The sequence below is a fragment of the Spea bombifrons genome, chromosome 2 (genome assembly GCF_027358695.1).
Source record: "Spea bombifrons isolate aSpeBom1 chromosome 2, aSpeBom1.2.pri, whole genome shotgun sequence".
Taxonomy (NCBI): Eukaryota; Metazoa; Chordata; class Amphibia; order Anura; family Pelobatidae; genus Spea; species Spea bombifrons.
In genome coordinates, this window is record NC_071088.1 from 94,614,951 (window position 1) to 94,636,574 (window position 21,624).

Consider the following 21,624-nt stretch of genomic DNA (forward strand, 5'->3'; position numbering starts at 1 on the left):
TGTAGTGTGCAACCATGTGTGCAGAAACATTGACTGTGACATCAGGGGAACCATTTGGCCCATCTAGTCTGCCTGTTGTTTCTGACGTAAAGACTCAAACTTTATCAGTCGTTAGACTTAAAAACGCCTCTGTCCATCAGGTGTCATTTAGTGGTCGATGGCCTTAAAGAGCCAGGACTGCTTCATTTACTTTCTAAAATATCTTTTTTTTTGTTAAGTCTCTGCTGCCCGCACTGTCTTTACTGGAGGATTGTATATAAAATCTCTCTGTGCTGATAACACCTGAAACTGTATCATTTTAGTAAAATAATGATGCTATCACACACACAGATAGCTTGACCCCCTTAGGCTAGACTGAGGATTTTACAAAGAACAAAACTGACAGACAACTGTAGCAAGCGCTGCATATTGTATCCTGAAATGAACTCCGGTAACAGATTAATACAGAAAGCGAGAAGGTTCCATTCATATTCTAACATAATCTTATTCAACATTAAGGCTCCAACTTTACAGTTCAGTATGTTATTAGCATACCAGAAACAGCGGCGTTTCCTTAAATCAGATTCTGAATAATATGCAAAGTCACAGTTTGTTCTCACTAAATGCAATTAGTCCTTTGAGTGCTAGAGGAATGTAAATTACTTTTTGAAACAATGAGCTCCACAGCACCTATGTTACTAGAAGCTTATGCTGTCCCAGTGAATTACTACGCTCAGCCCAACCAACTCATATATATATTGCAACCCCTCCATTCAGTGCCCATTAACAGTATACTTAAAGTAGGTCCATTCTTTGCATATGCCAGTCCAGGGGGTGACTGGCCAGGGCAATCACTGCAGTGTACAATGTTATCTTGTGGTTATTGAACCAACCTTTGTTAGATTTTGTCATTGTTTCTTAGTTTGGAGAGTGATGCCCCCAGCAAATGGAAATGGGTTTGCATGATCTCAAACTTTAGTTCGGTGTAAAACCAAGTAACTTCATTAGTCCTGCTAATATGAGCTTGGGATAAGGATATTATCACCTTTCTGTCATCTCCTTCTTGGGGCCGTATTAGTAGTAGCACGCACCATGCACTTGTGATATAGGTAAGTGCAGGCTAAAACCTTTCATCCCAGGGCAAGACCACTCAGAAGCCCATCGTTACAATCCATATTAGAAATATAAATATACATGTGCTTCCATACCCCCTCCAGACTAACTGATCACGTAAAACATGAATATACTTACCTCTACAATCTTTAAGGCTCCAGAATCACTCTGACTGGCAGATATAAACAGCACTGCAGTCTTACCTACTTTTTAGCAGTTTTGTGTGTATCTCTCGGGCATTTTGTATCCCCCAGTGGTTTACCCTCTACCATCTTTGTTGAAGGCTATTTTAAGCATCCGCATGTCATTAAATAACCATATCCCAAACTTCTTTACTTTAATGATATATGTACTCTCAAAACACAGGAACTGGGGTGCAGAAAAAAATGGCAGCAAGTGCAGTTTGCTTGCCGAAGAGCTGGAGTGTAGGTTCCCTGCAAGTTTGGAGCTGCAAACGAAGTTGGGGATTTGGTCAGAATTAAAGGTTTCCTCAATGCTGAAAAGAACAGGCAGATACTTATCCATCAAGCAATACCCACAGGAGACATCTGATCATCCCCAAATAAATTCTTCCACATAACAATGACCCCCAAACATACAGCCAAAGCCATTAAGAACTATCTTCAATGTAAAGAAGAACAAGGAGTCCAAGAAGTAATGGTACGAACCCCTGATCTCAAAATCATTGAGTCTGTCTGGGATTACATGAAGAGAGAGAGAAACAATTGAGGCTGCTTAACCCCTTCAGGACTGGCGTCCTCTTACTGCGTCTTCCCTTGAAGACCGCAATTGTATTTAAATATTTTGAGTGGAGGAGAGAGTGGCTGCTACGGATCGCTGGGGACACCCAGCGGTCAGTAGCTGCCGCCCCTCGCGATCCCAGCGTCCATAGCGACGCTGGATCGCACATCATCGATGACGTACCTTGTACATCCCGGTCTGGCGGTGACAGATGGAAGTACCAGGTACGTCCCGGTCCTGAAGGGGTTAAATCCACAGAACTGTGGTTAGTTCCCCCAAGATGTTTGGAACCTACTAGGTGCAAGAATTGATGCTGGTTTGAAAGCAAAGGGTGGTCACTCACTTTGCCTTTTGTTAACTGATAAAAATAAACTATGTCTATTTTTTTTAAAGCATTCTAACTTTACAGCATTTTTTTCACAACAATCAAAGGGTTAAACTGCACCGTTTATTAGCATGTACAAAATAAATCTCTCAGATATGCAAAACTGTGTCAAATCCCAGCTGGTATAATTATTTTATGCAGTATGTGTTGCCTAAGCAAGTTAATTAAACATGCCAGATTTAATCTTTCTAATATGAGAAAATGGATTCACTGTGGTTCTCTCAGGACTTTTTTCTATTCCACATCTCATTTAAAGTAAAGCTGTAAAGTACATTTCTTGTATAATTAAGATCACAAGTGAACTAGGATACATATGTATACCAGGGCTGCTTAACATTTTAATTACAAGAACATCGGGGAAAAACAAGATTCCCTCGAGTGTAGGGTGGTATGGAGCTATACCTACTGTATCACCCTACACTAGAGGGAATCTGCACAATTATAAATGACTTACAACCACTACTAACAGATGATACATAGAAAATTGAACAAACATTATTGAGAAAGGTACTAAACCATGCAATATATGTATGTCGCTGTTCCATTTTGTGCCCTGCAGCTTCCAAAACTCATAAAAACCTATGTATGCGGGGTATTTCTGTAATCTGGAGATGCATCTGAATACATTTTGGCAGTTTCTCTGTAGTTGCATGTAATCTGTGCAAACACGGAAAGGTTGGTGAAAAAGCAGTGACAATCAATGATACAGTAACCAACTGGTAGCATGATAAGTGTCCAAAGCTAACTACTGAAATGTCCTGGGATTTCTTCTCTCCAAAAAATATATATTTGTATAGGGGTATTTTGACCTGGTGGGCTACCAAACAGTCCCAAATAAGACATAGGCTTCACAAAATAAAATTAGAAAATTTCAAGCTTGGAAAACAGACATGCTTTTTCAAATATTTTCATTTTTAATGTGTTATTCATACTAAATGTTGGACTATAATATAACCCTGTTTTATTCCCTTTTCTATTCCTTGAGATTGAAGGGTTTACGGAGCAAGAACTATTAAAATGTGTTGCATGCAAACTGGAGCATGCATCCTTTAGCTTTTGGATGTACAAAATGAGACCTCAATCTACCCTGGCTGCCTTCAATGAAATCAGGATGCATTAGAATGTTCACTTCTTAAATATACTCATGTGCATTCCCATTTATGTCATTGAAGCAACAGCCTACCACATGAATTGTAGCAAAACATTAATGTTCAGATAGCATACTGATTTATTTAAAGTTCAGCTCCCATTGACTAAGAGTTCTTCTGAGCATGTGCAAAAAACATACCAATGTATGCTCAGTATTTCAGTAGAAGTAGCTGGGGGAGGAGTTAATGAGACAATCGTCTAGAATGCCGGCATCAATTTGCATGCAGTAAATCGCACCGGAGCCCATGCAAAGATTAACGTGAAAATAAGGCTGGAGTGTCTATTAACAGAAGTCTCTCTTGTACACTGAAACATGTGAGACCTCTGCCAGGAGCAGTAAGGGGGGCTGCCGATGAACCACTACACTTTATCATTACATACAGCCCTAATAATGCCACTACTTTCAGTGTACATTGTTGGCACTCTAAGCCCAGTTTTGAGGTTCTAAGGGTTAATATGTGCGAACCCAAACATGAAGGGAATGCCTTTTGGTATTATTGATTTTACCTTGCTATAAAGTATTTCGAATTTAGAACCACAACTTGTCAGATAAGTGTCATTCACTGTACTCCTAGCATGCCTGGTTACGGGGAGATGGCCCAAAGGATTCAACTGCTGTCTGGTTATCCATTTTTGATGTTGGTTTGGAGAAGGCTGTCCTCTTTTTCAACTTGTTTTCTGTGGACACTGTGGTCCGAGTTGTTCAGGCTTGTGCAGGCTGTGACTGTGCACCCACTCCTAATTCTCTATAAAGCAGAGAAGAAAGGCAAACATGTTCCAAGCTGCTGCACAAGGTCACTTAAAATCCCCGGATTAGATTTGTTTACGGCATCCAGCAGCATGCTTGTTACTACTTGACATTCATCCATATTATGACTTTATAACACTCCACTTGGCCGACTCTGTTCAAGCTCCCATATCTAGATGAAGTCATTGTGAGGATTGACTCCTAAAATTACATTAAGCATACGAAGGCAGATTTTTTCGTCAGGGTTGTTCTCCTCTTCCTGATTAGTTCGTCACTGGCTGACACAAAGCGTTGGCTAATGTTTTTAAGGTTTGGTGCATCTCAATGACGAAATAGAAATCTCTAACTGGGTCACAGTTAATAAAATAATATCTTTTAATTACAAAACTTGCCAAGCTTAACCTGAAAAGGATCCCGGGTGCCTGTAAAAATCAGCATTGAGTGCTTTCCATGTGATCTGAGGTGATTAAGTTGTCTGATTGTAGATAAAAGGATCATGGAACCCTGGTGGATTGTAGTATTGGATTATGGTGATGTAAAGTCTATTGAATATTCTGCTTTATATAGCTGCAAACAGGGCTGAACTTGCTTCAGGGCCTCAGCAGTCTGACTGGTCCAGGTGAGAGGGACTCACCCAGGGGCGTAACTAGAAACCTCAGGGCCCCAGTGCGAGAATCTGTTAAGGGCCCCCCCACCCCCCCCACCCCCAACCCATCTATCCCTTTCTCACAATCTACCCTCTCCCTCCCTAACCCCCCTTCTCACGATCTACCCACTCCCTCCCTCCCCCCCTTCTCAAGATCTACCCACTCCCTCCCTACCCCCCTTCTCACGATCTACCCACTCCCTCCCTACCCCCCCTTCTCACGATCTGCCCACTCCCTCCCTACCCCCCCTCTCACGATCTACCCACTCCCTCCCTACCCCCCTTCTCACGATCTACCCACTCCCTCCCTACCCCCCCTTCTCACGATCTACCCACAATCCCTCCCTACCCCCCCTTCTCACGATCTACCCACAAGACCCTCCCTACCCCCCCTTTGTAGGTCACTTACCGTCGCCGCTGCTGCTGCCGCAGCCGCCGCCTGCCTCAGTGCTGCCCAGAGTGCTGTGTTGGGAGCGTGAGGCGTTTGTCTCGGGTGCCGGCGCTTCACTGCTGAGCGCCGGCATATGACGTCAGTGGCGGCAGCGGCGACGGCGGCAGCAGCGGCGGGGAGCGGAGGCATCCTGGATTTCTGTCAGGGGGGCCCAAGAGTTGCCGAGCGGTCGTTTTCAGCAACCGCTCGGCACCCCTTGGGCCCCCCTGACTGGCAGAACTCCAGGGCCCGGTCACAGTCGCGACCCCGGTAGTTCCGCCACTGGACTCACCTGTCCCACGAAGCGGTGATCTGATCGGGTCCTGCGACGTGTGGCAATCATCCTCCCTCACTGATACTGCGCACCTGCAAATGACATCTCACTGACTAACTATACATTATGCAGGGCCAACCAAGCTCTTCCTGCAGCAGAAGCATGTTGGGGTTGGACCTTGATGATCATACCTGGGAACTTCTCGGCTCCGGCTACCCGGAGCCTTCCCTTGCCGGACGCGCCCAGGACTGCACACTGATGTCGGTGGGCGGTCCCACTGATGACGGTGGGCAGTCCTGCTGATGTCAGTGGGTGGTCCTGCTGGCGTCAGTGGGCGGTCCGGCTGATGTCGGAGGTGTCCCCACTGATGTCAGGGGCTTTGCCGCTGACGGCAGCGGGAAACACCCCCATTTAAGGGAAAAAATGGGTGAGGAGTGGGGCGTGTCAAGACCCCGCGACTTGGAGAAGCGGAGGCGCAGCGCTCACCCGGAGAGTTCCCAGGTATGGTGATAATGAATAGTGAAGTCAAGAAGTTGGAACCAAAACCATCTTTCTGATCCTTTCTGTCAGCCCGCGCGGGAAGAGAATGTTGTGTTTAGAGTGCCCCCTTTTATTTCTGAGCCTCAGGAGCGCCAAACGGAAAACTGGAAATGGGTGAATCCAAGATGGCTGTCAGCATACACTGTACAGTGTCTGGCCCAGGTCAGTCACTCATCGCACATCCCTGCTCCTGTGAATTCTCATTTCAGCTCTCACTTTGGTGAATAAACCCCAGTGCCATACTTCAATGCAGTGGACCCTGTCATCCTAACTTTTTTGGCCATTTTAAATGCACACGTATATTTACTCACAGATACATACACTCCCCCACATACTGATCTGCATTGGTACACCTGGTTATATGAAACCTCGGGTCACCCCTGTTGTGCGGCTGCTAAGTAAAGGTAATAAAAATGTCTCAGTAACCCGAGCCGCGTGGTTACAATAACCTAAGGTGCGTGTGATCGGTCTGCAATATCTTCACTTGGCCTGGAGAACAGTGTATATTGTGGCCGGCTTTATATCCATACAGAGAAGAGCAAGTCTTCTGCCCTTATCTACAGCAAGGCGTGATGTTCTAAAACACTACCTAAACATGTACCTAAAAGCTCACCTGATCTCGTACAAATTTAGGCATCTCGTATACTGTAGGGTCTGATGCATGCGGGGAGAACACAACTATTTTTAGCTAGCTTGTACTTAAAGTCACTTATGCTTCTCAACCCTTGCCTGGTTGTCCCTATAAGGAACTGGTTTGTCAACCTGACATGACCCCGCCGAAAACTATCCCTGATATAGGCACCCTTTCCAGACATATATACTGGTGTATATGTGTGTGTGTATACTGTATATACCGGTATAATCATTTAACATAATTATTTAACCTTTAACACTGCAACTTTATTTATCAAGGAAGTAAAGTGTTGGCACACGTATTAAAAAGTATTACGAGAAATAAAATAAAGCCACAAAGGACCAGGATGCTCATTAACAAGAAACCCCCACCGAATTCGGATTAAGCCAAACAATAATGAATACTAGTCACTTTGCTTTTGCAGGACAGTGGGAGGGGCTAGCGTTGGGGCGGGGCCTAGAACAAACTTCCTGGATAGTCGCCGTCCCTGTTATTCCGAGTTAGCAAAGTGCTCAGAAGTGGGGGTGCAGCACCCCGTGACAGACGCCCGGGCTGCGTGCGCTGATACCCCGTGTGGGGGAACTACTGGAGCCCAGGCTATGCGTGTGCAGCGCTCGTCCACCGGCAGCGAAGTTTGAGGAGTAGATGGGGGGAATCGGCAGCTGGTTTTCATGGGCAGAGAGGTGTTCGCTCAGCTTCGGTCTCCGCAGCCCCTGACTTTGCAATCGGGCTTCTAGCGAGCAGCTGACTTTCTACCACGCCCGGGGTACAGGATGAAGAAGCCAGACGTGAAGGTGGTGTTACTGGGGGACATGAATGTGGGGAAGACGTCTCTCCTGCACCGGTACATGGAGAGGAGGTTTCAGGACACCGTCAGCACAGTCGGGGGGGCCTTCTATCTCAAACAGTGGGGGGCCTACAACATCTCCATCTGGGACACCGCAGGTAAAGCCCGTGCTGCAAGCACCCCAGGGGGCATAGTGGGCACTGGGTCACCCGACTTTCTGATTGACGTGTTCTTGTAGCTCAGGTGCAGAGAACTTAACAGCAGAAGCGCATAAGGAGTGTAAAGTAGGCTAATGTTTACAGGCAGGGAGCCCACATCACATTGTGCTGAGTAGAGAACTTTCACAAGTCATGTGTGCTGTCTGGTTGTGGGTTCTTAAGGGCTGAAACACAGCTCTATTTACTGATCGTATTCGCAGTCAGACGAGGTGCTTCTGTTTGCTAGCCCAGGCTGGGTGGAAGTGGCTAGTGAACTGTGCTTCTGAGCTTTGTTGGGCATGATTTTGAAGTTATGTCTGAAGAATGTCTAAGAATGGCTTATTATTTCTTGGGGCACATTGTTATTTTACTGGGCATATGTAGAACAATCGGGAGACGTTTGTGACTCACAGACCTTTTTTTTCCTATGTATAAGCTTTGCGTAATGCATGGTAAATGTGAATAGTCACTTACCTTTATGTTTCATGTGAATTATCGCCTACTAATGATGATCCACTGGGACTTGTGAAGCTAGTATTCGGGCATGGAGGCTACCTAGAGATCTGGACACTACACTGATTTGTGTAAAGATCTGAAAAGTACTAAAAACAGAAGTGTGTGTGTGTGTATATATATATATATATATATATATATATATATATATCTATATATATATCTATATCACACACGCATTTGGATTCGGACTCGACAAACCCTGGTCGCTAGGTCGCCATGACGAAAATAAATCAATCGGATGTCACGGGTGCATGGCTTCCAAGAGTGTGGGGTTGGCAGGTATTAGCACATGGTTGTTGTGTGTGTGTTAGTGTATGGCATTATTGTGAATTTATGTCACAATATTGTGTTAGTGTACATTATTGTGTATGTTGTTAGCGTGTGTGATTGTGTAGTGTGTCTGTGAACATATAAATTCAGCATATGTGTGTCTGTCTTATTTTATTTATTGTATTTTATTGTTTTCCATAGGTTTAGTGACTGCCCATTGTCCTTAAGGGGTTAACTTGACTTGCTAATAATTTAATGTATTAGTAAATTTGTCATCTTATAAAATGGATTCATGTTTTCACTTATTTTTTATTCCTTTTATGAAATAGATTTAAAAAAAAATACATTTGTTTTGGCTGGCTCCTAGATCCAAACCAAATTTGTAACAACATTTGTATCTGTATACATATTTGCCAATTTTGGAATAAGGAAAACCCCTTCCTTGGTGACTACAGGTATTTCAAATACAGCCTTATGTCTTTCCTTCAAAGATAGTGTTTTGTGTGTCTCTAAACTGAATGTCTCTGTCCTACAATGACCTCGTTCCTTCTCGTCCCTTTGGTTTCATTTCACGGCAGATGAATCATCTGTACGCGTGACCTCAGACATCACATCATGGGCCATTGCAGTGGTGTACCAGTGGGATTGCCATTTAATAAAATAGTCATTGTATGATATCTGTTTTCAGCAGTGCTGATGTTTGAGCTGGATCGCACAAGGAAGTGTGATTCCGGTTCATTTTTGTAAAATATTTTCAGGACTAGGAGTTCAAATGTGTCCCTGTCTTCTATGTGACCTTGGCAGATATAGTTGAACATAAATCCTCTGCTTGGGAACCGTTTCCTGAAGCATGAGTTTCTAGAAGCAGCATCATCAGGCAGTTCATGGCTTCAATAGTTTAGCGGATAAAACCTCAGTGTTTCCGCTCCCTTCATCATAGGGACCTGCTTGTCATGCTTTCCCATGAGAAATTGTTGATATTCTTTTAAAGACACAGCTAGCTTCTTGTGAGCATCCAGAAGCATTCAATGATCCAAAGATGGAAAGAGAGAGGTATTTTTTTTGTCTAATATGCCTTCAGGTGAGCTGGAGATAGTGCCCAAAGTAGGGCTACTTTCCAAACCAAATATGTTAAATGGGAACTTCCATCAAACCCTTATATTCTTAATTTATTGTCCTGTGGTGTAAGGAATAATATTATTTTTTCAAAAAGTCTCATAACTAGTAACCATCATCTATTTCTGTGTTTAAGTGCTCCAACAAAAAAAGCAATAATGTCCTTGTGTGATTATACTGAGCTGCCCAGTGTTTCAATATAATTGGTAAAGAAAAAAAGCTGTGTAGATGCAACGTGCACTTGTGACCCCAACATTTATGAGATGCCAAGACCTGACCTTTGTCAATGTGCTCGCTTTTTCCAAAGTAGTGAGTAGGCAGGTGAAGTCTCTTCCTCCTTGATTAAGAAAGCAGAAAACTATTTCAATGTTTCTGCTTGATTAAGAAAGCAGAAACATTGAAATAGGTTTGCCTAAAATATATTGCCATATTACTTCACGAAGAGGGCACATGAAACAAGTGGTTATTCAATGAGAAAAATAGTTGTAGTAGTAGTGGAACCGCTATGAAGAGCTTTAAGCGTTCTGTTATTCGTTGTGTGCGATTGAGTATAGTTACCACCTACTGTATCATTTCAAGAATGTACGCTGAGTTATACCAAAGCTCTAGGTTGTTGTGATGTTTTATTCTGCTCTGAATAATTGAGCTCATTGCTGGTCTCCTAAGTTGGTTTCTGCGATGGCTGGGGGGTAAATATGTGACAGCTTTGGGCGAGTATCTCTCGCAGGACTAGTTAGACAGGCATGATTATAAACAAGCAACCTGGATTTGTTTTTTGGCATGTTAAATACTTTCAAAACAAATGTTAACATAGTTGCAGTAAACGTAAGCCCATAATAACATAAAGCTAGACAAATGATGCAGAACAAATGTACCCCAATTTAAGCTGTCCAGTTACATGAGGCATCCTTTCTGTTTATTGCTACGATAAAAGGAACAAGGGATCTCAAACAGGTCAAAAAGTCACTCGCGCATCAAGCACACTGCTTACCTAGCCTACCTAGCCTAGCAATTCAAGTAATAAAACAATGCGATTTTGTGCTGATTGTGAACTGTGGAGAAGAAGTTGGTCCCTTCAGTCGGATTATTATAAGGCTATAAAATGTAAACAGCATATTCTTACAATTCTTCTATTCTACTGCAAACAGCATTTTTCTCCCCATTAGTACTGATCTCAGCAGAAATGCAGCCAAACCCCGCATCCTGGAAATCATACACTGCTTGTGCTTCTAGATCCGTAGGCACAGCAATGTCTGGAAACAGCTGTGATGCATACTTAGTAACGCAGACAGAATTGGTGTGTGTTTTAAAATGTAGAGGTCATGGTTGACATTTATCATCACAATGTCGAAGTGTGGTCAGGGATGATTGAGTTTGATATATTTGTACATTCAAACTCGCCCATTGTCTCCCTGAGAATCCTGTACCAAATTAGTATGAGTTGGCAGGAGAGTTAAAACGTGATGGATTCACAATGTTAAAGGCTCGTCCCTTGGAATACCAATTTCTGAGCAAGTGCTGCATAATCAGTGTGGTCATGATCCAAAAAATCTTATTAAATTAACTATACTTTATATGGAGCCATCCAATCCTTTTCTTAGAGAAGAAGCTTACTGTGGTTGACCCTTCGTAACGTAACCTCAATGAGGTTTTATTCAACTCCTTCACTTTATTATACATTATTGGGAGCCAACCCCAGTGAACTGCTCCTGGAAAAGCTTCACTGACCATGTATAATGTATAGCTAACACTTAGCCACCAATTACATACCAGGTACGTCATGATGATGAGATTGTGGGGTCACCACTGTAGATAACTGCTCAATGACAAGAGTTGTTAAAAACCCAAGACCCAGGTTAAAAATATATACGTATTTGCCTGAACCCAAGGGGCCCATTTTTCTTTTTATATGTAGATTTTCTTTTATTTTTATATATATATTGAGTAGTTTAGTGAGGAATTAAATAGGGGTTAAAAAAATAACTAAAAAAAAGACAATTTAATATATAGAATATAGGGTGGCTTTACCCTCAGGGGGAGTTATAAAATATATTTAGGTATTGTTTCACATTCATACCAGCTGTGAATAATATACCTATAAAACTGCTAATATATATTTTTAACTCGTGTGTGTGTGTGTGTGTGTGTGTATGTGTATATATAATATAATATATATAATTTTAGGAAAAGGAGAGCTTATATATATATATATATATATATATATATATATCTATATATATCTATATATCTATATATCTATCTATTTGTATGGGCATTCCAAAAATTGCTTTGGTTCTGTAGTGTAAATTTCTTCATTCTCTTTACACATTGAATTATACATGGCCAGCTTAACTCTTCTCAATGGAGATACTTGCTCATGCTGACCCTTTATAATGAATAGTGAAATAAGTTAAAAATACAACTTTTCCTTTAGTGATGAAACTGCAACTCTCCTGCCAACTCCTTAAGTGAGCTCTCAGAAATGTTTATAGGGCAAGTTTCTTTATATAGTGTTACAATTTCACACAGGCCTTTTATTTGTAAAGGCTTTTGTTGCAGAATAAAGTATGCTTGATGTTATTTTTTGACATTCTCTATTTAGACTCACCCATATGTTAATACTTATTTGAAGCAGAGATGCTTACTTCTCTGATAATGCCTGCCCCCATTTGGCCCATATCAATAAGACTGATAAGCCTTTCATTTTGAAACCTATTATATCTCAATTTATAAATGACTGCTTAATATAATTGCCTACGTATGTATTTTGCAGTAAAAGTATACTGGACATTCATATTTAGCCTTCGCTTATGAAGGTGAACCCAGTCAGATTCTCTGGGTTAATATAATCTGTGGATTTCAAATAGAACGTTTTGGTAACGTCAAGGGAAAGCTGTACTATAATTTTGGTGTGTGCCCTATTATTGAACCATGTAACGCTACTCGTGTTACAAACATTTTTAAGATGCCTTCCCACCGCTTCAAATATTTCTCAGCCCACTGCAATTTAGAATTAGCGGCTTGTTTGTTTACTGGAGCTCTTGCAACTATTATGTGGGTTAAATGGTTCAGCCATTGTTATAATATGCATTGTTTATTAAGATATGACGTGTATTTAACCTCCCACCACGTAGAGTAACCCTCAACTTGCCCTAACTGTGCCACTCTTGTTCCTAGACGTGCAGAACAAAATACGACGTGTGTTCCAAATAATGCATACAACGCTTCTGAATCAATTACAAGGAATATACTTTGGTTTAATGTATTTTTTAATGTATAGTAAAATAATGCATGTAACATCGTTATTGTCTAGCTGTTGTGGTGATTGAGTTGTGTTTGAAAACTAAAACCATGCATTTACATGTATTTGGTGTATGTCCATATCCATACCTTTTCTGCTGTGGAATTGGATGACTTGGTGGGTATTGAAAGTGTAAAAAGGGTCAAGCTCTGTTACTATATACACAGGGGAAAGGGTACATGGTATGTGGAAGAACTTTGTTGCCGCCACAATTTCAAGCTTAACTTCTATTGTGAAACGTAACACATTTTCCATGTCTACTCTTATCTTGATAAATATGACTCCTTCAGGTGCTCTTGTGTTTGTCTGCTCCTTGTCATGGCCCACTACCCACCCATTTCCCTTTTAAATTGGGGTTGTTTCCCACTGATGTCGGCTTGACAGCCCACTGATGTCCCGGATAGGCTTCACATAGCCATAGCCTAGAGGTTCGCTGGTATGGTGCCCCCCCCATTCGTGTGCATTCATTTCATTGGGAGCACTTTCCAGCCTCTGACTGGTTGCTTCATGTACTTTTAATATGCATCCTTCCTTGACGAGGCTGTCGGGGACAGTAAACGCTCCCCTTAAGTAGAACATATATACTTTTCTCCGCATTTTGTTGAAAGTCTCTTATGTCTAGTTTTTTTTTATGTTCTGGTCCATGGCTTCAGGAAAGAATGGATGGGTTTTACTAACTCTCTTACCACGTGTGTTTTGTGGTGATTTAGGTCAGTTGCATTTTTTTTTTTTGTGGTTACAGGAAAATTGGGTACTGATTCCAATATACATTGTCCTTTAATTGTTGGTTATACAGCTTGCCAGGACAGAATAGTCATGGAACAAATATGTAGAGTTTTGGAAGCTTGAACAACCTCAGTCTGCCTCAGTTCTGTAACTCTTTATTCTGTTCATTGTTTCAAATCAAGAACGGTCTTGCATCCAACCAAAGCAATTTATAGAACACCCAAAAATATTCAGACTGTGTAATTGCCCTTTCCTCATAATCTCAGTACTGTGCAAAGGTTTAGGCAGGTGTGCTGTAAAGAATGAATGCTTTCAAAAATAGATATGTTAAAAGTTTGTTTTTATCACGTAGCAAGATGCAAAGCGAGTGAACAGAAGAAAAATCTCAATCGAATTAATATTTGGTGTGACCACCCTTATTCCTTCAAACCAGCGTCAATTGTTTTATATGTATGTTGAATCATGATGACTAAATAAAACAGAAACGGCTGTGTAGGAGGAATAAAACTGGGTATGGAACAGCCAAACTTACTAGCATGGTGAGGTTGCTGGAGACAGTTTAATGTCAAAAGTCATACACCATGGCAAGACACTTAAGGGGAACACAGGCATTGGGATGCAGAAAATGTGTTTAGCTGTATCAGTTTGTTAGCTGAAGGGCTGGAGAGCGGTACAAGAATGAGTGTTTGCAGGCAACCGTGAAGCATGGTGGAGGTTCCTTCCGAGTTTGGGGCTGCATTTCTGCAAATGGAGTTGGGGACTTGGTCAGAATTAATGGTCTCCTAAATGCTAAATACAAGCAGATACTTGTCCATCATGCAATACTAGGGAGGCCCCAAATTTATTCTTCAGCATGACAACGCCAAACATACAACCAAAGTCATTAAGAACTATAACAAGAAATCCTAGAAATGATGGTATGGCTTCCACAGACCCCTCATCTCAACATCAAATCTGTCTAGGATTACATGAAGTGGGAGAAGTAACTGAGGCTCCCTAGATCCACAGATCAACTGTGGTTAGTTATCCAAGATGTTTGGAACGACCTACCTGCTGAGCTCCTTAAGACTTAGGTAACGTAGTATGTCATTGCAATAGAAGAGCTCAGTAACGGCTTTTCATAACTAAACAGCAAAACGCTGTCCAAAGTAAAGTATTTTAAAGTAGTTGTGCATTAGAGCCTTTCTGTTGACATTTTCACTTTTTTAGGATTGTTAACTTGATTACACAATGTACATTCTTTCTGGAAATATTGATGTAAAACTGGTATTTTCATCTGGTGTACTTATAGTAGTCACTTTCCCTGCCCCCAAGGACCCCATTAAAAAAAAAAAAAAAAAAAAAAAAGAATGATAGAAATAAGTATCTACTAGTAATTTACTTCTTGAGTTGCAAACAGGACAGTGGCAGCTAACTATGGAAGGGGACCTATATTTATCACAGAGATAAATATCATTGTTTTATATAAAAGTTGGATGTTTTGGTAAACAAAGTAACGACTGAAAATTGTAAATATGCTTTTGTTTGCATTATGTAATCCTTTTTTAATGTGTTCTAGGACGGGAGCAGTTTCATGGCCTCGGTTCCATGTACTGCAGGGCAGCCTCTGCAATCATCATGATGTATGATGTTAGCAACATGCAAAGCCTCTTGGAGCTTGAAGAACGGTTCCTGGGCCTGACTGACACTGCCAGCGATGACTGCATATTTGCAATTGTCGGGAACAAAGTTGACCTTACTGATGACTACGATGTAGGAGAAGTAGGTGAAAATCCTCGTCCTTCCAGCAAAGCCCGCAAACAGGTTCAAGTAGAAGATGCTGTTGCCTTATATAAGAGGATAATCAAGTATAAGATGTTGGATGAAAACTGTGTGCCCGTTGCAGAGAAAATGTGCTTTGAGACAAGTGCCAAGACCGGCTACAATGTTGATGCTCTTTTTGAAGCTGTTTTTAACATGGTGGTACCATTGATTATTAAAAATAAAGTAAACAGACCGCAGGATACTGTCAATCTTGCTGAAAGCAATCACAAGAAGCAATCAAAACGGGGTTGCTGTTAATCATACAAGCCTTTTTGCCAAGACCATGGCTAGGTACTGATGTCGCTAAGACATTGTGGATTGACTGTCCACGATTAATGGAGCCATACAATCCTGGGAAGTTGCAGCTCAACAATACTAGTCGATCTGACAGCGTAATAGTATAAACTGGCTAAAGACTGGATGTTGTCTATGTAACCTAATGGAAATAACCTTCCGTTTAAAAAGAACACAATCAGAAAATGAGATGAAATTTATGTGTGTCAATGTCTAAACACAATCACTTTATTATATCCAACTGATTTCCCTCGTAGATTTCTCTAACAGAATTAATTTTGTTTACCTTTAAACATTGCAGCTACTTTTTATTTTATTTCCTACATGCAAAGTACATAGGTGATTATGTTTAGCCTGTAACATTTTAAAAAAGTGCAATAAGAGGAGTGCAATAAATTCCCCTTGTGTTATTAGTGAACTCACTCTTGTTTTTGATGGAATGCAACATTGCATTCGTTAATTCAAGCCTTTGCAAGTAGATCATACATGAAGAATATTCATGAAGTGTTGTAACAGCAGTGTAATGTGAAAAAATATATACGTTTTCTACTTTTAGCCTGAAATTGACATGCAAAAATCCCATGTCTTGTTCTTGGTAATGATACCTTGCTTTGTGTATGTGTAAATATAAATATGTTTGTAATGATTAACATAAATTATATTTCTATAATTATCATTGAGAGGAGATTTGTATTCTGTGTCGGTGATTAAGTCTTGCATGAAAAATATACTTAATGTGGTATCCAGTTTGGTCTTTTGGGTAAATGAGACAGGACTTCATAAAACCTTACATGTGGGTCCCCAATCTCAAAGGGTAGAGATGGAGTCTGTAATAGGTACCGTATATTCCGGCGTATAAGACGACTTTTTAATCCCAGAAAATCTTCTTAAAAGTCGGGGGTCGTCTTATACGCCGGGTACTAACCAAGTACCGAATACTTACCCAGCCGGAGAGTCCCACGAAGCCACAAATCTCTAGGGGAGGGGCGAGTGGAGAAGCTGCCTCCCCTGGGCCGGTCTTCAGGGCCACGCCGAGGTAGGTGCAAGATCGTGATCTCCCCAACTAGCCCTGATCAGCAGGGCTGGTTGGGGAGATCACGACTTCCCTCTAACTAAACCAACATTAGGGAGCTCGAGGTCTGGCACTTCAGATCTCGGCTTCCCTGCTCCCTAATCACTATGTGCCGGCTATTGATGCCGAGCGCAGTGATGACGTCATGTCCGGGCCCTCGGCATCAATTGCCGGCGCGTAGTGATGAGGGAGCAGTAAACAGAGGTCTGACATGACAGACCTCGCGCTCCCACGACTGGATGGAAGAAAGAAGATAGAAGATGAGAAAGGTAAGAGATGGGGAGAAAGGGGTGTGAGTGCAGTGTATGTATGTTGGTGTGAGATGGTCAGTGTGTTTGTAAGCTGGTGTGTGTGTGTGTGTGTAATATATATATATATATATATATGTGTGTATGTATATACACACATATATATATATATATATGTGTGTATGTATATACACGTGTGTGTGTGTGTGTGTCTGTGTATAGATATATGTATATATATATATGTATATATATATATATATATGTATATATGTATATGTGTGTGTAAAGGCAGGGGTGTGTGGTGAGGGCAGTGTATAAATGTGTATGTATTGACAGGCGTATGTTAGTATGTGTATATATATGTATATATATATGTATATGTGTGTGTGTGTGTGTAAGGGCAGTGTATGTATGTATATGTCTGTATAACAACCAACCAATCACCGGTAAGGTACATCGCTTGCCGTGATTGGCTGGTTGTTGTACGCTGGGTAGAGGGGTAGTCTTATACGGCGAGTATAGTCCAAACTCTATATTTGAACTGGAAAAGTTGGGGGTCGTCTTATACGCCCAGTCGTCTTAAACGCCGGAATATACGGTAAGTCTATTTGTATGTCATGCAAACCCAAAAGGGGAAGACCTGGATGAAGAAGTCATCTGTGGTGTTGGAATGATGACAGCCAAAAGGTAACACATGGAGGCCAGATGATGGATATATGGGGCTTTATTGAAATCGAGTCCATCTATTTATGTGATCTTCTGTTTGAGACCTTTTGTGGTTTTTATTTTTCTGATCTTACAGAAATAAGTCTAAAGGGGATCTTGAACAAGGATGAGAATACCCATGATGGCGTGTACAACCCTCCTGGGGTTTATGGGGGAAATCTGACATATCAAAGTCACCTACTTGTATATGCCTCAACTGTGTTAGGATGACAAAGTTCTAGATACTTTTTTGTTTTATGTAAAGTTAACCTTGAGCCCCATTTATCCAGGCTATGTTCAACAAGCAAACCAGAGTGCTATTAATGTAGTTGTAGTCATGCCTGTTTATTTCAGTGACTGACTCCTTTAAAACAAGTCCTACTAAATCATCTGCTATAAGAATAAATTAAAAGCCAATTTTCCAAGGCTTCATAAACCCCAGAATTTGAGTGTGATTCTTCACTATTCCTTTAGTAGTACCACAAGGTCTTTGTTGAAACGTGAATGAGGACAAAATGCTCACATTCCAGCAGGATTTAGGCTCTTGAAAGTAGTGTTTGAGATCCCCGTTTTAATAAGTAGTCATGCCTAGTTTTGCCCTGTTTGGAGATGGCAGCCGCTTGCGAGTTAAGGCGAGTAGACTTAAGGCTCAGCTGTTAGACATCCCCCAGACAGGAATGTGCGGGTTGTACAGCAGCTGCCTTTTTGTGCTGAGTAACTGAGCAGTGCAGCTGTTACACACCTGTGAGAAGCTCATACGGCAGCTGCCTTCGTACAGGGCCTAAATAACTCGGAAGCTTAAGAAGACATTTTTAGTGAATGGTGGGACGAGCCGTTTTCTTGAAAGTTAATTATAGTTTAAAAGTAAGCAGCCACCATTACAATGTGGCTGATCGCTCAGGCCTTTTTTGATGTAAGCACTTGCCGATTATGAACTCTGGACTTTGTTCACAAAACCACAGGTTTTAGTAAAAGGGGAATTTTTTGGGCTCCTTTTGTAACTGGGAAATCTCGTGCAAGCTGGAGCTAGCTGGTTGTGACCACACAATGGAGAAGTACTGCTGTCTGTCCTGGAGAGTAAGTGGTTCTCTTGTTGAATTTGGTCTGGTCTGGTCTCCTCGGATTGGGATTTCCTGACTTGAGAAACATGCTTTTTAGGTCATCCTTGTTGCAAAAGAAGTTTTGCTGGTAATGCATCAAATAATGAAATGTAGAAATGAGTTCATGCCACAAGGATGGTTGAAGTAGCGATGGTTTTTTTTTACTTTTTGGTTTTCTGCCTAAAAAATCTCCATTGATATCATTCTAAATGGTTGTAGAAAAACTCCAAGACATGTACAATTATACCGTATTACCTTTTATGTGTGACCTGTTAACTTTCCCAGGTATCCTTCCTGTGGGTAAGGTTCATCTTGAAGGTCTGGCTAGCCTACATTTGTCTGATATGGATATGTGCAACATAGAGAATTGTAACCAGCACTTACGTCAGTGACATATACAGGCTTAGGGTGGCAGCTCTCCCCTTGGTGCTAATCCGTGGACAGAACAATTAGGCCCCTGAGTGTGCTGCTGCAAGAGACATCTCCCCAACCAGCCCATTTCCACAATGCAGGCTGTGATGATCTGGCCCTGTCTCCATACAGTCTCTATACACTGCTTTGAACTGGGACATTGTCGTATCCGATGTTCTGCCGAGATTGGGTCAGCTGTGAAGGGGCTGGCTGGGGCACTGCCGTGGATCAGGCCTAGGGCAGCTTCACCATTAACTACTGTTAGTAGCGAGGGCCAGAGGCTAAAGATAATATTGACTAGTCTGGTTAGGTTGTCACTGATATCATTACACACAGTCCTAGGCAATATGTAACTCTTAAAACAAATTTGTACTAAATTATAGGTACCAGCTATAATTTAATTAAATATCTGGGTCACATTCCTTCTTCCTTGGGCATGGGAGTGGTGTTTGATCATGCAGGTTCTCTGGTTGCTTCCATTTCTACTCCACACCTTAAGGCTACCAGGGGCTAGCCCTACCCTCACGCGGTAGCTAACCCCAGGGTGTATGGATACCAACTGCATTAACTCTTTGTAATAGACAGTAGACATTGAATGCTAATCCCAAATCACTCTAATAGCAGGTTAAGATAACATATGGACCATCAATGATAAAATAAAGACATCATTTTATTCATTCTAATTACAGCAACATAGAAACCTTGACAAGCTCATAAAACCCAAAACATATAAAGGAGATATGGTGGTTATTATAAAAGTGTACTGTAACTTAACATTGCACCAGAGCTACAGTGAGCATGGTTCTTTGAAATACAATTCTAATCATAAAATCTACTGGGCAGCACCAGGGCTCGCAGACACAAACACACTATTTGTATACAAATACATTGTACAAATCCTGTCTGTTTGGTGTAGGCTTACCCATGATAACAGACGTAATGACCTTTCCTGCAGATATTTGTTGATGTATGGATTATAAAACAGCTGCTATCTAGAATATGGGATTAAGGAACAATATACCCACTTGCGAAAGCAACACAGGTGTTTTCCACTCTTTCAAATGGTTTTGAAGCCTATAAATGGTGTTTTGTGGGACAGGATTAACAAGGTGTTGCTGGTATAAAAAACAGATCGACAACAAAACATGATGATAGACAACAAATTGAGGTTATAAAAACATAAAATGTTATCCAATAGAAATTTCAATCATTTTATTAATAAACCTTTCATTCTGCAACAATGGTGTCTCTCTGAGTATTTACTGTTACACCCATTGAAGCTGACACATTTTTTAATTTGTATGAATTATCACCCCTTCATTTGTGGAGAAACGCTAGTCTTCTACATAGGATGGTCTTAGTTGAACATACATTTTTTTGATAGATATGTTAATATTTATTATTTTTGTTGTGTATGTTTAGTGTGTATAGATTTTTGGATAACAGAACAAGCGTATGTACACAATAACTGTCAAGCCTCAGTGCTTGTAATGGAAAATAAGCCATCCAGTTGCACATAATATAAAAGAAGATAGAATATAACACTTGTATGAACTCATATATCTTCCACATTTGGAAGAATTTTTGAGATGTTAGTAAAATATTGTGAAAACACCACAGGGTTCTGGGTAATTGGTTCAAAGACATTAGATTTGACAGTACGCGTAATTCCTTACGTCAAGCCTTCCTGATCTATATGTAGACCTTATTATGCAGTTGGTTATGTACAACATGCCACATATCTCACACAATATGCAGGTGTGACATGCTATTTATTTTTACAATACACATCATCTCTGATAGTTTTTTTTTTAACATTCTTTTTCATAAAGTTTGGTGATGAGATGTATCAGGGTTTGACCTGGAGTCACCGGGCGAAGTGCTGCTTTGAGGGGGTCACTCTCCTGTTTCTCCAAGCAGAGGAGCATTGTTTATCCGCTCCCACTGGCCGCCCAAATACCTTCCCACTCCCAACCAATTTAATGCTGTTTGAGCTAGCTCCTTCGCCTTTTGTGTTGCTTCTCCTTTCCCTCGTAGAGTGACACCCTTAGACAAGGGAGAGAGCTCTCGGTAGCCTGCTCTGTGAGGTTCCCAGGTATGCTCAGGGGACATACCATGTCAATTTGGAATAATGTCTATATGCCATCCCAAGAGACGTCCAACCTCATCATCTATATTTTCACTATATGAGGGTCACAGTGAGGATGCTTATGATGGAGCATGGCAGGGTACCACTGGGTGCTCCAGCACTGGGCTGTAGTCTTGTGATTAATTGTGTATTTGATCTGTAACACTGTCACTTTCTCCTAGATATTAACCACTATCTAAAAATAATGAATTTACAATCTATACATTAGAACATTACCCAGAACCCACAGCTGTTTATTATTGTTATAAATGATGGGAGATAAGCAAGGCATCACAATGTGGGAGATATAC

The 21,624-nt window shown here is 41.2% G+C and overlaps 1 protein-coding gene across 1 annotated transcript; it reads left to right on the top strand.

The window, feature by feature from the left end:
• The first annotated feature begins 7,110 nt into the window (after nucleotides 1-7,110).
• RAB20 (RAB20, member RAS oncogene family) lies at nucleotides 7,111-15,968 on the top strand. Its single transcript, XM_053457531.1, has 2 exons — nucleotides 7,111-7,584; nucleotides 15,111-15,968. The coding sequence occupies exons 1-2, from the start codon at nucleotides 7,413-7,415 to the stop codon at nucleotides 15,611-15,613; spliced, it is 675 nt and encodes a 224-aa protein (XP_053313506.1). The 5' UTR covers nucleotides 7,111-7,412; the 3' UTR covers nucleotides 15,614-15,968.
• Nucleotides 15,969-21,624: the final 5,656 nt, after the last annotated feature.